Below are 15634 nucleotides of genomic sequence, written 5' to 3' on the forward strand. Positions count from 1 at the left end.
CTAAGGACAGAAGTCAATGGAGAGCTTTTGTGAACGTGGCATTGAATCTCCGGGTCCATTGGTCATAGAGTGAGTGAGTTAGTTATTTTATTCGAAAACGGCTCTAGTAGTTTTGTTTATATGCTACTTCTTAAATCAATACATACCATTGACAACCCTAATATATCAATTTACCATTAACAACTCTATAATATTATAAAGTACACATATATATCGCCTACTATATTTTTTTCTTTTTAAATAGCCTATGCACTTTAATAGGCTTCTTGGATATTTATTTTACATAATTTACATAGTTTCAAAAAGTAGAGTACTATACTTATTTAATCTAAAGTAATCTTTCTTAATTTTACGATGACTAAAGTAGTAGGAGTATCGTTATGCGTTTCACACTTACCTTGCCCAGGCTAAGGAAAAACCGTTTGATGATATTTGGTGCTAACAAAATGTGGTTAAAAAATTTCAAAAGGTTGATAAACAAAATTAATAGTTCCGTTAGGCTACTAAAACGGTGAATTGACGGGGACAAATAGCCTCGCTGCTGACGTTCCCATAAAGCTTTAACCAATCAATGCCCCCGCCAAGTGAACTTTGTGGTGGACAAACACCGTGCTCGTGGGTTTTCTCGGGGTTCTCCCGTTTCCTCCCACTTTCTTCATTCCACCGTTTCACTCATCTCTCATAATCACCGTCTCCTTTAGCCTAACCGGCATAACCGTGGGACGTAAAACTCACAGATTTCATTTCATTTCATTTTAACCAATCAATCAACCAATAAAACGCTGAACTACTTACGAGGGAGAATCAGAAACTAAGGTTACAAGGCTGATATTTCTGGAGTTTCGTCTGTTGTAGAGAAATGAGGAGTGTGCGGTAATTTTAATACATGGGGTTGGCAACTGTGCAGAGTTTCAGCTACTTACGGCGCTAGTTGAAGGCTAAACACAACTGGCGACTCGTTTGGTAAACTGGTCTCGCGAAGAAATCCGCTCAGTTATTCGATTTCTGTGGGCGAAACATGAAACCGCGGCTGAAATTCACCGGCAGCTGGTAGAGGTTTACGGAGAGACTGATGTGTTCTCAGCATGTCGCAGAGTCGTGTCGAAAGTTTGCGGCTGGTAGAGAAAACGTCACCGACGAGAAGCGCAGTGGCCGATTCAGCACGTTGTTGAAGCAGTTTCGCTGGGATATCATCGACCACCCTCCGTAAAGCTCGGACCTCGCTCCAAGTGACTTTTACCTGTTCCCGTACTTGAAGGAGCATTTAGGAGGTCATCGCTTCACTTCAGACGAGGAAGTGAAACACCTCGTAACAACGTGCTGAACACGCAAGGACAGGATTTTTACCAGGAGGGAACCTTCAAACTCATTCAACGATGCGACAACTGCCTGAACCAATATGGAGACTATGTCCAAATATAACCTAATGTATGTACTATCTGTTGGCTGTATTAGTTATATGAAATAATATATACACAGGTTTCACTGCAGGTTTTGTAACCTTACTTTCTGATCACCCCTCGTATCAGGGGCGGATCCTGGACCGACTTCTGGGGGGCGGTGGGTTGTCATACTGCTACTTTTAAGGGCTCTAAACTTTGCGATGAGTTTTATTTATATATATAAAATAAGAAAGTTTCCTCTTCTGGGAGGGGGCGATTGCCCCCCGATCGCCCCTGCCTTGTATAACATACATGCTTCAATAAATACAAATTCATCATAGGAAACTGCAGAGGAAAATTTTACTGTCAGAATGCGGGCATATTCGCATGAATGCTAATGTATTGTAAACCTTGTTATTAGAGACACCAGCAAAGAGGCTATTTGTTTCCGTCACGGCAGAGGCTAATGACTACATTTCCTTCTGCTAAAGGACTACTAAACTTCAAAGCAGGGACAATATGTTGAAAAACAAGCAAATATTAAAAAGAAAGAAACAAATAACTCTCGAACACATAACTACAATTAAAATATACGGGAGAGAAAGTTAAAATAGTAAATAGTGTAGATAAAAGAGGAAATAATTAAAAGTCAGTAAAAGGAAAGAAAAAAATAATGATGCAAGAAATAAACTTAGATCCAACGATTATACCTGTTAGGTCAAGAGAGACGATGATAAAGCAAGTGAATGACGATGGAAGAATTGGTGGAATGAGAATGTGGAAGGAAACCGAGAAAATCCACGGTCGATGTTTGGTCGGTTTGGAGAGATCCAAAAGAAATATTACAGCAGACAGAGTGGCAAATACTGGGTGTGATGACTATTTGTGAAAAGCAACAATCTCAGGTTACGGCTTCTGAAGCAAAAATACGTTGTATATATTTAATGTTTTCATCATAATTTATTTTAAAATTTATTTAGTACTATCGTATCGTTTCTTGAGAGTTGAAGTTGGCAAGAAAATAGCAAATTTTGAAAAATGTTCTTACAATAGATCTATACAGCAACAGACAGGGGCTGGGCCCCCCTAAACTCTTTGTGGCCCCTCCAGACCTCAATACAAAATGCTATTATTAATACAAAAACAATTTGTAGGAGAATTTTTAATGACTTGGCCCCCCTAACATATTTATGCTACCCCCCCCAAAAAAAAAACTTTGAGGCTGGTTGAGGGCCTGTACAGCAAGCATCTGATTAGAGGGAGGGAAAATCTAAGAAGTCAAATCCTTTAAATACTTGGGAAGTATAAACTCTTCAGACGGGAAAAGAGAGAAAGACGTGGCTTCGAGGATAGCACAAACAAACAGGTATTCGCCAGAACGAGAGGAATACTTACATCAAAAAATGTTTTGCTGGAAGTTAGGAAGATATTTATCAATATCAAGACCCTGATATGGAGAGTCGCGCTATGGGTCTCAGAAACATGGCCACTCACGAAAGCAGAAGTACAGAAACTGGAAACATTTGAAATACGGTGTTGGCGCAGAGTACTGGTTATCCGGTGGACGGCGAAGAAGAAAAACGAAGACGTGCTAAAGGAAGCTAACGAAGAATGGCAAATCATGGAAGTAATAGAGAAAAGAAGAAACAAATGATTGGTCGACTTATTCGACACTCAGACTAGATCAACACATTATTGGAGGGAAAAAGAAGGAAGATTAGGAAGAGAAAGACCAAGAAAGGAATACCTTGATGCGATTAGGAAGATGAGGAAGTATCAATCTCTCAAAATATTTTGTCAAAAGCGAAAAGTGTTTTAAATATTATCTATTTCCCACCAACCTATAGTTGAAGAGAGAAGATAAATCTATAGAAGAAAAAAAGTGAAAATATGGACTTTCATGCCAATCCACAAGTCTAGAACAGGTCTCTTTGCCCTAATTATTTTTTTAAAGGATTATAAACGGTACAAAATGTTCAAGAGATTGATGTCTGCTTTATGCATCTTAAACATTAACAGTCTGACTTTTAAGATGCTTTAACCTCCAACTCGGCATAACTCTCACTAGACGAAAAGTGATAACAATTGCTTCTCTTCCATTCCTGATAAAAATTCTTTAAATAACTGTGTGCGCCTGAACAAGTGAAGAAATTAACAATGCTCTTTGTTCATCAAGCAAATGGAACTGTGACTTGCTTCCTTTGAAGTTTAATGTAGTTTTCTGCTAATTACTTCCAAACTGCCGAAGTACTATTATTGCATTTTCATTCTGCCTTCAAAATGTGTCTTTGAACTTACTACAGTTATCATGTTATTAATATGTCTTCTTTATGAAAGATCATTATATTATCTACAGTTAACTGCAAACTGTTAAGCAAGTTGATGAAAGAAATGTTATTGTGTTTTCTATATATCTATTGGAATTATATATCACTGACACGTGCGTTTTGAAATCAAACATAGACTTTACTGGAGGATATGGTAGCTCAGTGATAAAGCGTTCAAAATCTGGTGCGTGTTCTTGTTCCTTGTTCGATCCCATGCTGTGTCAATTTGTAATGGACAATATACTGACAAGTAAACCTTACGTTTGGGTGAATCGAGTTGCTGACTGAGACACATATGAGAAAGTAGTACTAAATGTGGTCAGTATTTCAGTGAAGTTGTAGGTGCGAAGCTCCAGGGGTTTAGGAGATACAGCTATCAGAACATCACATGGAAGTACAGAATAGTCTTCATACAGTTGGAGGTAAAAGCTCTGTAAGACCTCTTGTAACGACAAAAGGTGAATAACAAATATATGGGTATATATTAGGACCAGGGGGAAGTCATATAGTAAGGGTATACCTGACGGCGGCCATCTTGAAATCCGCCATTTGGAATTAAGGTTAAGTTTTTAAACTAGGAATAGGGTCATGTGATACATGATTTAAGGCGCAAATTTAATCAGAAGAACAATGGTCACGTTAATTTTGAGTTACGCACAATTGGTAAAAAGTTACAGGGAAATTAAATATTGTTGCAGCATATGTATTAGTCCTTTACCCCACCTTGTAAATTTTGTTTTAATGATAATAATTAAATAAAAAGCAGGTGGATAAATATTAGGTCTATGGTAAGAGTTGCCTTGATGGTGGCCATGTTCAAATCCGCCATTTTGAAGCAGATAAAAGTTTTAAACAAAACGCATAACAGTGATACCTTATTAATAGCAAATTTTACCATAACTCCAACGGTATAACATTTTTGCTTTATCATTAAGTATCATTTTGTTATCTCATAAACAAGTTGCTAATTTAAGGAAAAATGACCAAAGAATAATTGAGTCATAATTGAACTTGGGTCTTTCTTCCAGAAAAGTCCTCAATTAGTACAATCAATATGTAGTTCAGAAAAGAGTGCATGACTTGCACAAATGCTCTGCTCACAGTGAGCACACCTGACAAAGGCAATCGAGTTACACATGACACATCTGTCGTTAACAATTCCGTCAAAGCAGTAGTCGTAAGGAGCGATCCATTTAATTTTGTGCTGGTTAATGATAAAGCAAAAATGGTTATACCGTTGGAGTTATGGTAAAATTTGCTATTAATAAGGTATCACTGTTATGCGTTTTGTTTAAAACTTTTGTCTGCTTCAAAATGGCGGATTTGAACATGGCCGCCATCAAGGCAACTCTTACCATAGACCTAATATTTATCCACCTGCTTTTTATTTAATTATTATCATTAAAACAAAATTTACAAGGTGGGGTAAAGGACTAATACATATGCTGCAACAATATTTAATTTCCCTGTAACTTTTTACCAATTGTGCGTAACTCAAAATTAACGTGACCATTGTTCTTCTGATTAAATTTGCGCCTTAAATCATGTATCACATGACCCTATTCCTAGTTTAAAAACTTAACCTTAATTCCAAATGGCGGATTTCAAGATGGCCGCCGTCAGGTATACCCTTACTATATGACTTCCCCCTGGTCCTAATATATACCCATATATTTGTTATTCACCTTTTGTCGTTACAAGAGGTCTTACAGAGCTTTTACCTCCAACTGTATGAAGACTATTCTGTACTTCCATGTGATGTTCTGATAGCTGTATCTCCTAAACCCCTGGAGCTTCGCACCTACAACTTCACTGAAATACTGACCACATTTAGTACTACTTTCTCATATGTGTCTCAGTCAGCAACTCGATTCACCCAAACGTAAGGTTTACTTGTGAGTTTTCTCGCGGTTCATCCGTTTCCTCCCATCCTATCATTCCAATCACTTGAAATTATTCATCCGTCTCATTCAGCAAATAAAGCACAGATGCACGACGTAAAAAAAAAAGAAAAAGAAAAAAGAAAAATATATTAAAAAGAATTAAGTCGTTCATACATTATAAAAGACTTAGTTTAATCTTTCACGTGGTGAATGACATAATAATTTGTGAATGCACATTAAGTTTAAAAAAAAAAAACCTTGGTATAAGCAGCAGTGTCACGTGTACACAAAATGAAGGAGTTTGGTTTATATGGTGTGATACTTCCTCAATTAATAACTCAAACTTCCGGTTTACTAGAGAGATTAGAAGACGGAATATGTTCTTGGAGTGTTTAATTAATTAGAGAAAACAGCTTCTTGCCATCTATTATCGTTTTTACTCTATAGCGATCAACGTTAAAACCGGAAGTGGTTGATATCCACGACTTCCGGTTTGAATAGAGGGTTGAATAAGATGATGGTAATTATTCTTAGAACAATAAATCCATTCCAAAAATGTTTCTCGCTATGACTGTTTTTTACTCCACCTATAGCGATCAACGCCAACCCTTTTAAATTATATATACTATTTTTAGTATATTGGGTAGTGTCTTCATTATTCGATTAAAGAAGAACCAATGAAGGATTTTACTCCGTTTATTTATTTATTTACTTATTTGTTGATGTTTGGTTTGTTTTTTCAAGCATGGAGGCGTTGTAGAACACTTTAGGTATGGTTTCACGCCTTTCTGCGTCGAGATATAGGGTGCAAAGATTTCATAACTTTTTAAAAAAAATATTTTTTTGACATGCATAGTTTATTATTCTTTTGACGGGTTTACTTTGGTATCTAGAAGACTGAAATTTTGCACACATTCAGTGCACCCTTTAACATTTTTCGGACTTTTTTTTTTTTTTAGATCTCTGCGTTAAAACAGAAAGGGGGTCCAAAGGGGCAAACAAAAAAATCCCTTTTTGGCGGTTTTCCCGCCCCAGGAACATGATGGAGTAGGGTGACCAGACGTACTTATTTTCGCAGTACAGTACTGTTTTTCAAAGAGCTGTCCTGCATGTTGCGAAGACGCCGAGAAAATCGAGAAACATCATTTAAAAAAATAAAGTCCTGCGAAATGTCCTGAGTTAACTTATTTGCAATATCTCAATGTTTCATTCTTTATTCACAACATTTTGAATCACAGACACTCTTTCCCTGAATGATGAACTACTGTGTTTTTTAATATTCCTTAAAAGATCAGGGATGGAAAACAATCAACAAAACACTGTTTTTACTGAGAAGGGCTTGTTGAGATATCGGCAAGGTAGGAAAAGTTTATTTTCCAACTTATGACAGTAATGCTAACCAAGTTAAGTAGGTATTCCCTCGTGCCGATCTAAATTTTCCCTCATTCCTTAAAATAATACCACGCTCTGAGAACGATAGAAGAAAAGTCTTAAGCCCAGCACGAAGTTTCACCACTTTGTCATTCATCAAAACATTTGGGGTTGTGTTGAATTCCTTGAATACTTTTGTTCAGTACTTTCCTTTTTAACAAAAATGAATGATTAACTTAAGGTTAACGTTAAATGAAATGAGAACATGCATATTGCAGACTCATTAAACTATGATATACTATTATATTTGTGTCCTACAATTCGCTTGTCAGAATCTGGTGACCCTATGGGACTCTATGATGGAGACATATGAATGGTACCATTTGAAAGGCTATTCTATTCTGAAGAGGTACGAACCATAATCCTAGGATAAATAGGGATGTCTCAGAAAATTGTTATCTGAGATCCTGTTTCATACGGGAATCTGGGGTATTGTGGGTGTATTATTTTTTGGCGGGCTTACTTTCGCACTTGAAGGTTGATATTTTGCATACTCAGCCAGTGTGTCACTTAAGTAAGTATTTTTCAGATCTTTTCAGATCTCTGCGTTAAAACAGGGGAGGGGGGAGTCAAGAGGGGCAAAAAGATTTTAAAGAAGGAATATTTTAAACAAAAATTCCTTTTATCGCGATTTTCCTGCCTCAGATACATGATGGAGACATGTGAATGGTGCCGTTTGAAAGGCTGTTGTATTCTGAAGAGAATGATGTACGAACCATGATCCTAGGACAAATAAAATTTTTCAGAGAAAATCTTTAATGTCCGATGATTACTCTAACATAAGCTTGGTTTTCGTCCACTATTATTCTTCTCTGATTATACGAGGAGTGGTTTCTTTTCAGGTTTAAATTCAAATGTCGGGGTGGGGGTAGTGGATGCAGTAGAAACTCTCAAGTGTGTCCTGTTAATGGTAACGTGTGGTGATGAAGTTTGTATTGAAGAAGAGTATACAACCAGCTGAAATTTACAGGAGACTTCCGTCAGAATACCGTGATGAAACACAGCCGCAGTACGACATTTGAATGATGCAAGCACTCACAGATATCTGTCTCTTACGATCCCGGTCGTGTTGGATACAACCCCATAGCAGTCATTCCTGAAAACATTCAGCGCGTTGACCAGCTTATTATTGACAATCGTCGCAAAACCTATTGTGAAACTGCACAAGTAGGCCTCTGTAATATTTCGTTAGGAATAATAACACAATAATTCATGACAATTTGCTGTTCCGAAAAATCAGTGCACGCTGGGTTCCAAAGCAGTTTTTCGCTTTTGATCAATATAGAAAAGCTGAAGTCTGCACTGAATTGAAGAACCGCCAAGTGATTTCCACTTGTTTGAAGGCCTAAAATAACTCCTCGATGATCAACGTATTTTCACAGTGATGATGAAGAATAGCAGGTTGTCCTAGAATAGTTACGATGTTCAGGCATTAACTTAAACGCTGAAAAGAAAGCATAACGGTAGCAGGTAGTTATGTAGAAAAATACATGCAGTCGCTACTTGTTTGGAATTTGTTTTTCTATTTTATTAGGACCACTCAAATGAGACTTACAAGATTTTAATGTTACTTGTAAAGCGTAAGGATTTATGTCCGTTATTCCACATGTTAAAACTTGCATATAGTGAAGTTTTCAATTGTTTTTTGCAATAGACAGTAGTGATTATCTCCGCTGAGTAAGTTCATGGAGTAAACCCGTTAAGATCTTCACAGGTAAAGATAACTTTAACGGTAGTTACCAATATCTTATTTGCCACTATTGAAACAAAGCTAATAGAAGTTACATATCGCGCTGTTAGATGGCACCAAACATCTTCCAGCGGTAGCCATCTACCGGACGAAATTGAAACTTCTAGTGTGTGATCCTTTTTACAAAAGGTCCGGATTGACTTGAATGCCCCTCGTATATTGTCATACGTTCTGTACGCTGTCGTCACACCTTGATCACTGTTGCTCTTGATATAGCCAATTATTTAGCAGTCTTGCATACATTCGCTCGAACTAATCGCTCACCTAGGATTTGCCCTCTTTGAAAACCGGAGAGGTGCCTCATTTTATATTACAACGTCCGGACTATTGGACATACGAATCCGTACTACAATGCCTCATGTACTACTCATTACTACCTAAGAGAGAGAGAGAGAGTCGTAATGTATTAATGTTCGGTTACTAACTCACAAAAACTACGTGTTGCAAGACATGGGTGTTTCAATTATTTTGCTTACTCTCTGTACTTAAAATATTGTTTATAAATAGTAAACAAAAGAAAATGCTTCATACTCACTGCAATAATTATGAAAACTAAGGGGTGTTCCAGAAGACCATGGTCCTCATTCAGGGTGTCTATTAAAATTCCAAAGTGAAATTTCGTGACTTTTTTTTTTTTTTTTTTTTTTTACCAAATCATAAAATTTTTTAACATTTTCAAGAGCGAATTTGGGTGCGAATTAGGCCGAATTTTCATCCATGCGATACAAACGTATTTTGCTTGTGATTTGGTAGCGTCTAAAGCCGATCATATACATTTTTGGTGGTGAATTTTGACGTTTTATAGAACAAAATTTTTCAATCTGTCCTTACATTTGCACAGTTAAAAAAATCGTGACCCAAAAGCTAAATTTCGTGACTTTCATGACCGTTTTCTGATTTCGTGACTTTTTCGTGACTTTCGTGACCGATAGACACTCTGTCATTGTTACCTTTAAGCCTAAAAAAAAGGTTTAAAAATGTGGAAAAAGTGGAACATGAATTTCTGTAGTTGTTTCGAATTACTTTTTTATTTTTATTTATTTATTTATTTTTATTATTCCTTCACTATTTCCAATTTTTAAAAACCTTTTTTTCACATTTAAAAATAAGTTGATGAGAACCGTGATCCTCGAGAACGTACCTTACTTTTCATAATTACTATGGTGAGTATGAAATATTTTCTTTCTTTTATTACTGTGACTATGATAAAGTGTTCGGAATCTATACTGTTATAATTCATAAATTTTACCTGCGTGCTAGGCATATTTTCTATGATTTTTAAAACTTCATACTTTGAGAAAAGACACACAGTATTAAGAAAAAAATATTCTTTCCAGTTCTGGTTTCTGATTTAAGGCCACAAAATAGTATCGTCCTTTTTTTACAACAGGACCTGCCCACATCGATTTTAAAATATTATTATCCACATGACGTTTTGGACATTTTGTTATTGATACAGTGGAAGTTCACAGATCAGTGAAAATTTGATCCCAATCCTAATAAATTCCAATAAATTCCATGTCCTTGGTATTTTGTGGAAATCTGTAATTTTTGATCGTATGTGAATCCTGTAAATAACCAGTAGTATCGAGCTCCTACATGACAGTGTTTGCCAGTACATTCGGAAAATGTACATGACAGTGTATTCGGAAAATAACGCGAGATGAACACGCGTGAGGTACTGTACTAATTTTCAATTTGTGGTTTAAAAGTTTCCACAATACACATTTTATAATACACCGTGTCCATAAATGTTTACCCCGATTTCTGGATTATATAACAATTATATTTATGATTCTAACTTTTATTATTATTATTATTATTATTATTATTATTATTATTACTATTATTATTACAGGTCTACTTGGAAACCCATGAAGTTTTTGTACAGTTGTGTCGCATTCAACACTTTCGCCACAAGGAGCGCTGAGCGAGCTATGTCGTAAAAATCGCTTCCCCTCAGGAGAAAGCCCAATGTATTGTGTGGCTTGCAGAAAATAAACCATTGATTACTGTGCAGCGAAAGTTTAGGTCCCATTATGGAAAGAAAGCACCTTATGTCAAGTTAATCAGAACCTGGATGGAAACTTTTTTAGCAACGGGGTCAGTTCAGAAACGCACAAACAGCGGCAGACCATCTTTTTTGGAGGAGACTGTGCAGGCAGTTCAAACCGCATTCACGAGGAGGCCACAGAAATCGATTAGACAAGCTTCGCGGGAGCTTCAAGTGCCAAGGAGTACAGTGCATCAAGTGGTTCGCAAACGTCTTAAATTGTATGAGTACAAGGTCGAAATCGCATCAGAGGTGCCATTGACACAATCACACCAGACACATTGCCGAATGTGTGGCAAGAGATTGAATACCGGCTTGATATTTTGCTTGTTACCAGGGGTGCACATGTTGAAGTGTATTAACTGTATTAAATGTTTACGTATGGTTCAAAACTTCATGAGTGGAAGCATATGTGGTATAATGCGTGCTCCATTTACTGTATCCAATTAAGAGTTACATTATTTTGTTATCAGGGTAAATATTTATGGACATCTGGTATATGACGATACAAGAATTAGAGTGCGTAAGTCGTCGAAGGGTTAAATAAATAAATAAATAAAATGGCTACTGAAGTTACAATATAGCAATCCACCACCAAACTAGAATATAATTAAAACCATTAACGAAACGAGTATGTGTGATTATTGGTTGAAAAGCAACCACTGCTCAAAAGCGACTGCTGTGCAAATTATTCGAAATATCTCAAGAAAGCTAAGAAACGAAAAAACATTACTTATTACATATCGCAGATTGTATCGAATTTTCACTTAGGTACTGACAAGAACACTGACTCGTATAAATATGTGTGATCCATCAAATTGTGACAAATTGGATAGAAATATCAACGCCATCTACTGGAAGGTAACAGTAAAGGTTAAGCTACGAGACAAAGGCTTTGCTACGGAAAATAATTTTATTATAAATATATAGTGTTAGAAAATGTTAGGTTATATGTTACGGTAAGCAATAGAAAAGTAAAAGCGACAAACAGATCTACAGAAGTGACCTTTTCTACCCAAGCACGAAGCTAGATGCACAGCCTTCTACACAACAAAAAAAGTACCTACCCTCTTATCTAACCGTTGTGGCTGCTCAGTGACTACCTTAGGTTCCTGGTCTCCATCCCTCTAAAAACAGATAAGCACTACTTAGTGCAACATGAAAAAACGCTACAGAAATAAATAAAACAAACATTACAGCCAGAAGTTACAAAAAAACAAAACTACCAGCATCTAAATCAAAAATACATATATTAAAAATATAACAAATGCCGCATTTTTTAAAACCATATTTACAAAAAAAAAAAAATGTAAACTAGCAAAATAGTTTAAATAAAACATCGACTTGCAATATGAAAGCCAATTCTGGGGTTCAGACCAGGTTGACTGTTTTTCAATGAAGTTTTATTCTTAGATTTCATTTTTATTTGTTCTTACGTTTAATGATTCTATATTACACTTTTTTTTCTTAAGATGCCATTACGAAAGTGTTACAATTTATATTTCACAAATTCTGTTTTAACGTTTTGGAATTCCTGCTATTGCCTAAAATAGTTGTTCCCAACCGGTGTGTCGCGCAGTCTCAGAGGATGTGTAGCGAAATTTTAGGAAATTTAACGAACCGATTAGTTTGAATCAACGTCTCCACAGCACCAACAATGCACATTACTACATTGACTAACTACTTTATAAAAACTTACAAGTGGCTTACGCAAGGGGCATTTCAGAAATAAACATTTAGTAAAGGATGGTTGTAAATTCACCTACTTTTAATTTAGATAATCCTAAAAACAGTTCTAGCTGGCGTGTAATACTGTTTACTATTCTGAGATTTACCATTTATGATTTCAGAAGTTTATTCAGTAAACACCGCAAAATGGTGGTGTATACAGCGTAGAAGATAGAGCTAAAGATTGTCGCCAGGTATAAAGTTTGGAGGTCGGTGGTGCAGAATGGCCTGTACGCAGGCCCGATCTAACTCAATGTGACTTCTTCCTTTGGGGTTGGGAGAAGGAACAAGTGTACAACTTAAAACCCAGGGATATTAACAGTCCTGAACAAAATATTCGTGAAGTTCCAGTTCCAGCTGAGATGCTAAGAAGAACCGTGGATTCTGTTCCTAAAAGATTCCAGAAATATGTGGAAAATGCGGGTCCATACGTAGAAATGCAACTTAATAACCAAATGGTACACCCTAATAATGTATTCAATGGAAATAAAACTGTGATAAGTTGTTTACTTTTTGAAATATTGTTACAAATAGGTACTGACTTTACAACCACCCTGTACATTAAGATATAGGGGCCCATATACAAAAACCGTGCGTGTCTTGAAAGAATATGAGACTCACTGCTTGAATCCCCCCCTTGAAGAAACAATACGTACGTCACTGATTTTTATAATTTACATTATTTTAATAAAATATCAAACAAGTGCGTCGAGATGTCTTAGACGTACAATAAAATGTGTCACTAGTCAAAGGTTGGGAACAAATGAAAATGTGTCATTAGTCAAAGGTTGGGAACCACTGCACTCAAACATGACAAAAAGCCAATTTCAGGAAACGTCAAAAGTTATGGGCTTCCAAATACCTGAAAACAAGTGTTTTTAGTTCCATTGTGAAACCACGGAATACTTCCAAGCAAAAGGGGATCACTATTGAAACTGGAAGTGGTAAATCTATCATTTCCTGTTGCAGTAGCGGGAAAGAAATGAAATGAAATCTTTGAGTTTTACGTCCCACGGTTATGCCGGTTAGGCTAAAGGAGACGGTGATAATGAGTAATGAATGAAATGGTGGAATGAAGAAAGTGGGAGGAAACGGGAGAACCCCGAGAAAACTCACGCACACGGTGTTTGTCCACCACAAAGTTCACTTGGCGGGAGTAGGGTTTGAACCCGAGACCCCTAGCACCAGAGGTGAACGCTCTACCACTGAGTTACCGCGGCCCCTGCAGTAGCGGGAATGGTAGGAAATGAACTATGCTCCTGATATCCTGAACTCATACAAATACTAATAGCTGGCTACCTATTACAGTTTTAGTTCAAAGCCTATAGAACTGAAACCGGAAGTTGCAGCAGATTTCTAGTTTCCGGTTTTTAAGAAGATAAATACGGAAATGGAAGCTATTCTTGCAACACTGAATCAACTTGGAAACGCTTCTATTAATTACTATTAATTCTTAATTTATAGTGCTCTGTGTTGATGGCTGATTTCTACAACTTCCGATTTGAATAAATTAGAGGTGAAGATGAAACCTATTTTTGGAAGGCTGAATTCATATCAAAGAGCAGTTTCTCGTTATCGCTTTTTCTCTATGAAATCAATATTGAAACCGGATTTTTACTACTTTCGGCTTCGTAGAAAATACAACTGAAACTAGGGGCACAACAACAGTGGAATCCACCAGGTCCGAACCACCCCTCAAAACAAAAAAACTTCCTAACTCAAAATACATTTGTACACTTTTTCAATAAAACTATACTTGCTTAACAGCGCAATGATTGATGTTGCATGAAAATTTAGTTTTACATTTCATCTGTACTAGGGATGGCCAGAACCGGTTCCGGAACCGGTTCTTCGGATCCAGGTCTGGAACCGGGTTTTCGGATCCAGGTCTGGAACTGGTTCCTAAGACCCGGTTTTGGAACGGGTTTTCGAATCCAGGTCTGGAACCGGTTCCTAAGATCCGGTTCTGGAACCGGGTTTTCGGATTTAGGTCCGGAACCGGTTCCAAAACTGGTTCTGAAAACCGGATCTCCGAGAACCGGTTCCTCCCGGAACCGGAACTTTGTGGCCATCCCTAATCTGTACTCCTTCTCTCATAAAAACAATCTAGCTTTGTTCTATCACCTTTTTCTGTAAATTTGAGTCGAAGTATTTTACAATTACTTATCTTTTCGGGTGCAAAATAATACCCGTTCAATACGACATAGACGTAGTGGCATGTAGTATTGGACCCTCCCCGAAAACGTAACGATAGACAAAACGATAGAAAACTAAAACAGAACAGTGACAAAGTTACTTGTACTTCCATGAAAATCGTTGATTGTAAACACTGTGAAAAATATAAAATACATTTTTTTCTTTACTGGTATTGAATGTTTAAAGCTGAAATTTTCAGTTTAAGTTCAACATAAAATAGGGAATAAAATAAAATAGGGAATACATTTTTATAATCTCCCTAATATGCAGTGTAGCCACGTGGCAACTAAAATAATTATGAGAAGGGAAATTTTTGGAGCAAATTTTCTTAAATATATATCTATTATATTTCCTTTATATGCAGGAAGCCACGTACGTTACAAAAACTGAAAGCCTATACTCTTACAAATCGAATGAGGTATGACTTGTTCCAGTACTGCACTAACAGTCTGATCTACGTGAATTTAAAGAGGTCCCATTGATGCCTATAAAAATACACGGGTGCTAAAAAGTTAAGTGCCTCAGGACTCAGGTGCTGCACTTATATATTGACAAACAACTATTTTTTGACTCTAAAGACCCTAAGGAACATTAACAATATAGAGGCAAAAATTCACCCAGGGAAGGGAGTTATACGAGATCTGATGCCGCAAAACACAACACCCCTATTTATATTCAATTTAAACTTTTTTTTCAATCAGCCTTATGTAACTTTTTCCCTCCTTTGGAAAATCGAATCTTTCTACGACCCATCAAAGATTTCTTCAACATTCACAGTGAACAGTTGTGAAAGAGACTTCAATCGACTCTCTCTCTCTCTCTCTCAACTTCTGTCCCACTTATGTAATGTTCATTAATTGTAGAGTCACGAACATTAATAAATG

At 36.7% G+C, this 15634-nt stretch overlaps 1 protein-coding gene across 3 annotated transcripts in view; it reads right to left on the minus strand.

Moving 5' to 3' along the window:
- The window catches only part of Csp (Cysteine string protein), a 149230-nt gene that overhangs the window by 35026 nt on the left and 98570 nt on the right, over positions 1-15634 (minus strand). For 2 of the 3 annotated variants that reach the window (XM_081765895.1, XM_081765897.1), the window contains exon 5: positions 11894-11953. The exons of the other annotated variant lie outside the window; for it this stretch is intronic. In XM_081765895.1, coding sequence (XP_081622021.1) covers positions 11894-11953 — 60 coding nt within the window. The remainder of the gene's footprint in view (positions 1-11893; positions 11954-15634) is intronic. 3 annotated transcript variants of the gene reach the window in all.

The sequence above is a fragment of the Thermobia domestica genome, chromosome 7 (genome assembly GCF_964235325.1).
Source record: "Thermobia domestica chromosome 7, izTheDome1.hap1.1, whole genome shotgun sequence".
Taxonomy (NCBI): domain Eukaryota; kingdom Metazoa; phylum Arthropoda; class Insecta; order Zygentoma; family Lepismatidae; genus Thermobia; species Thermobia domestica.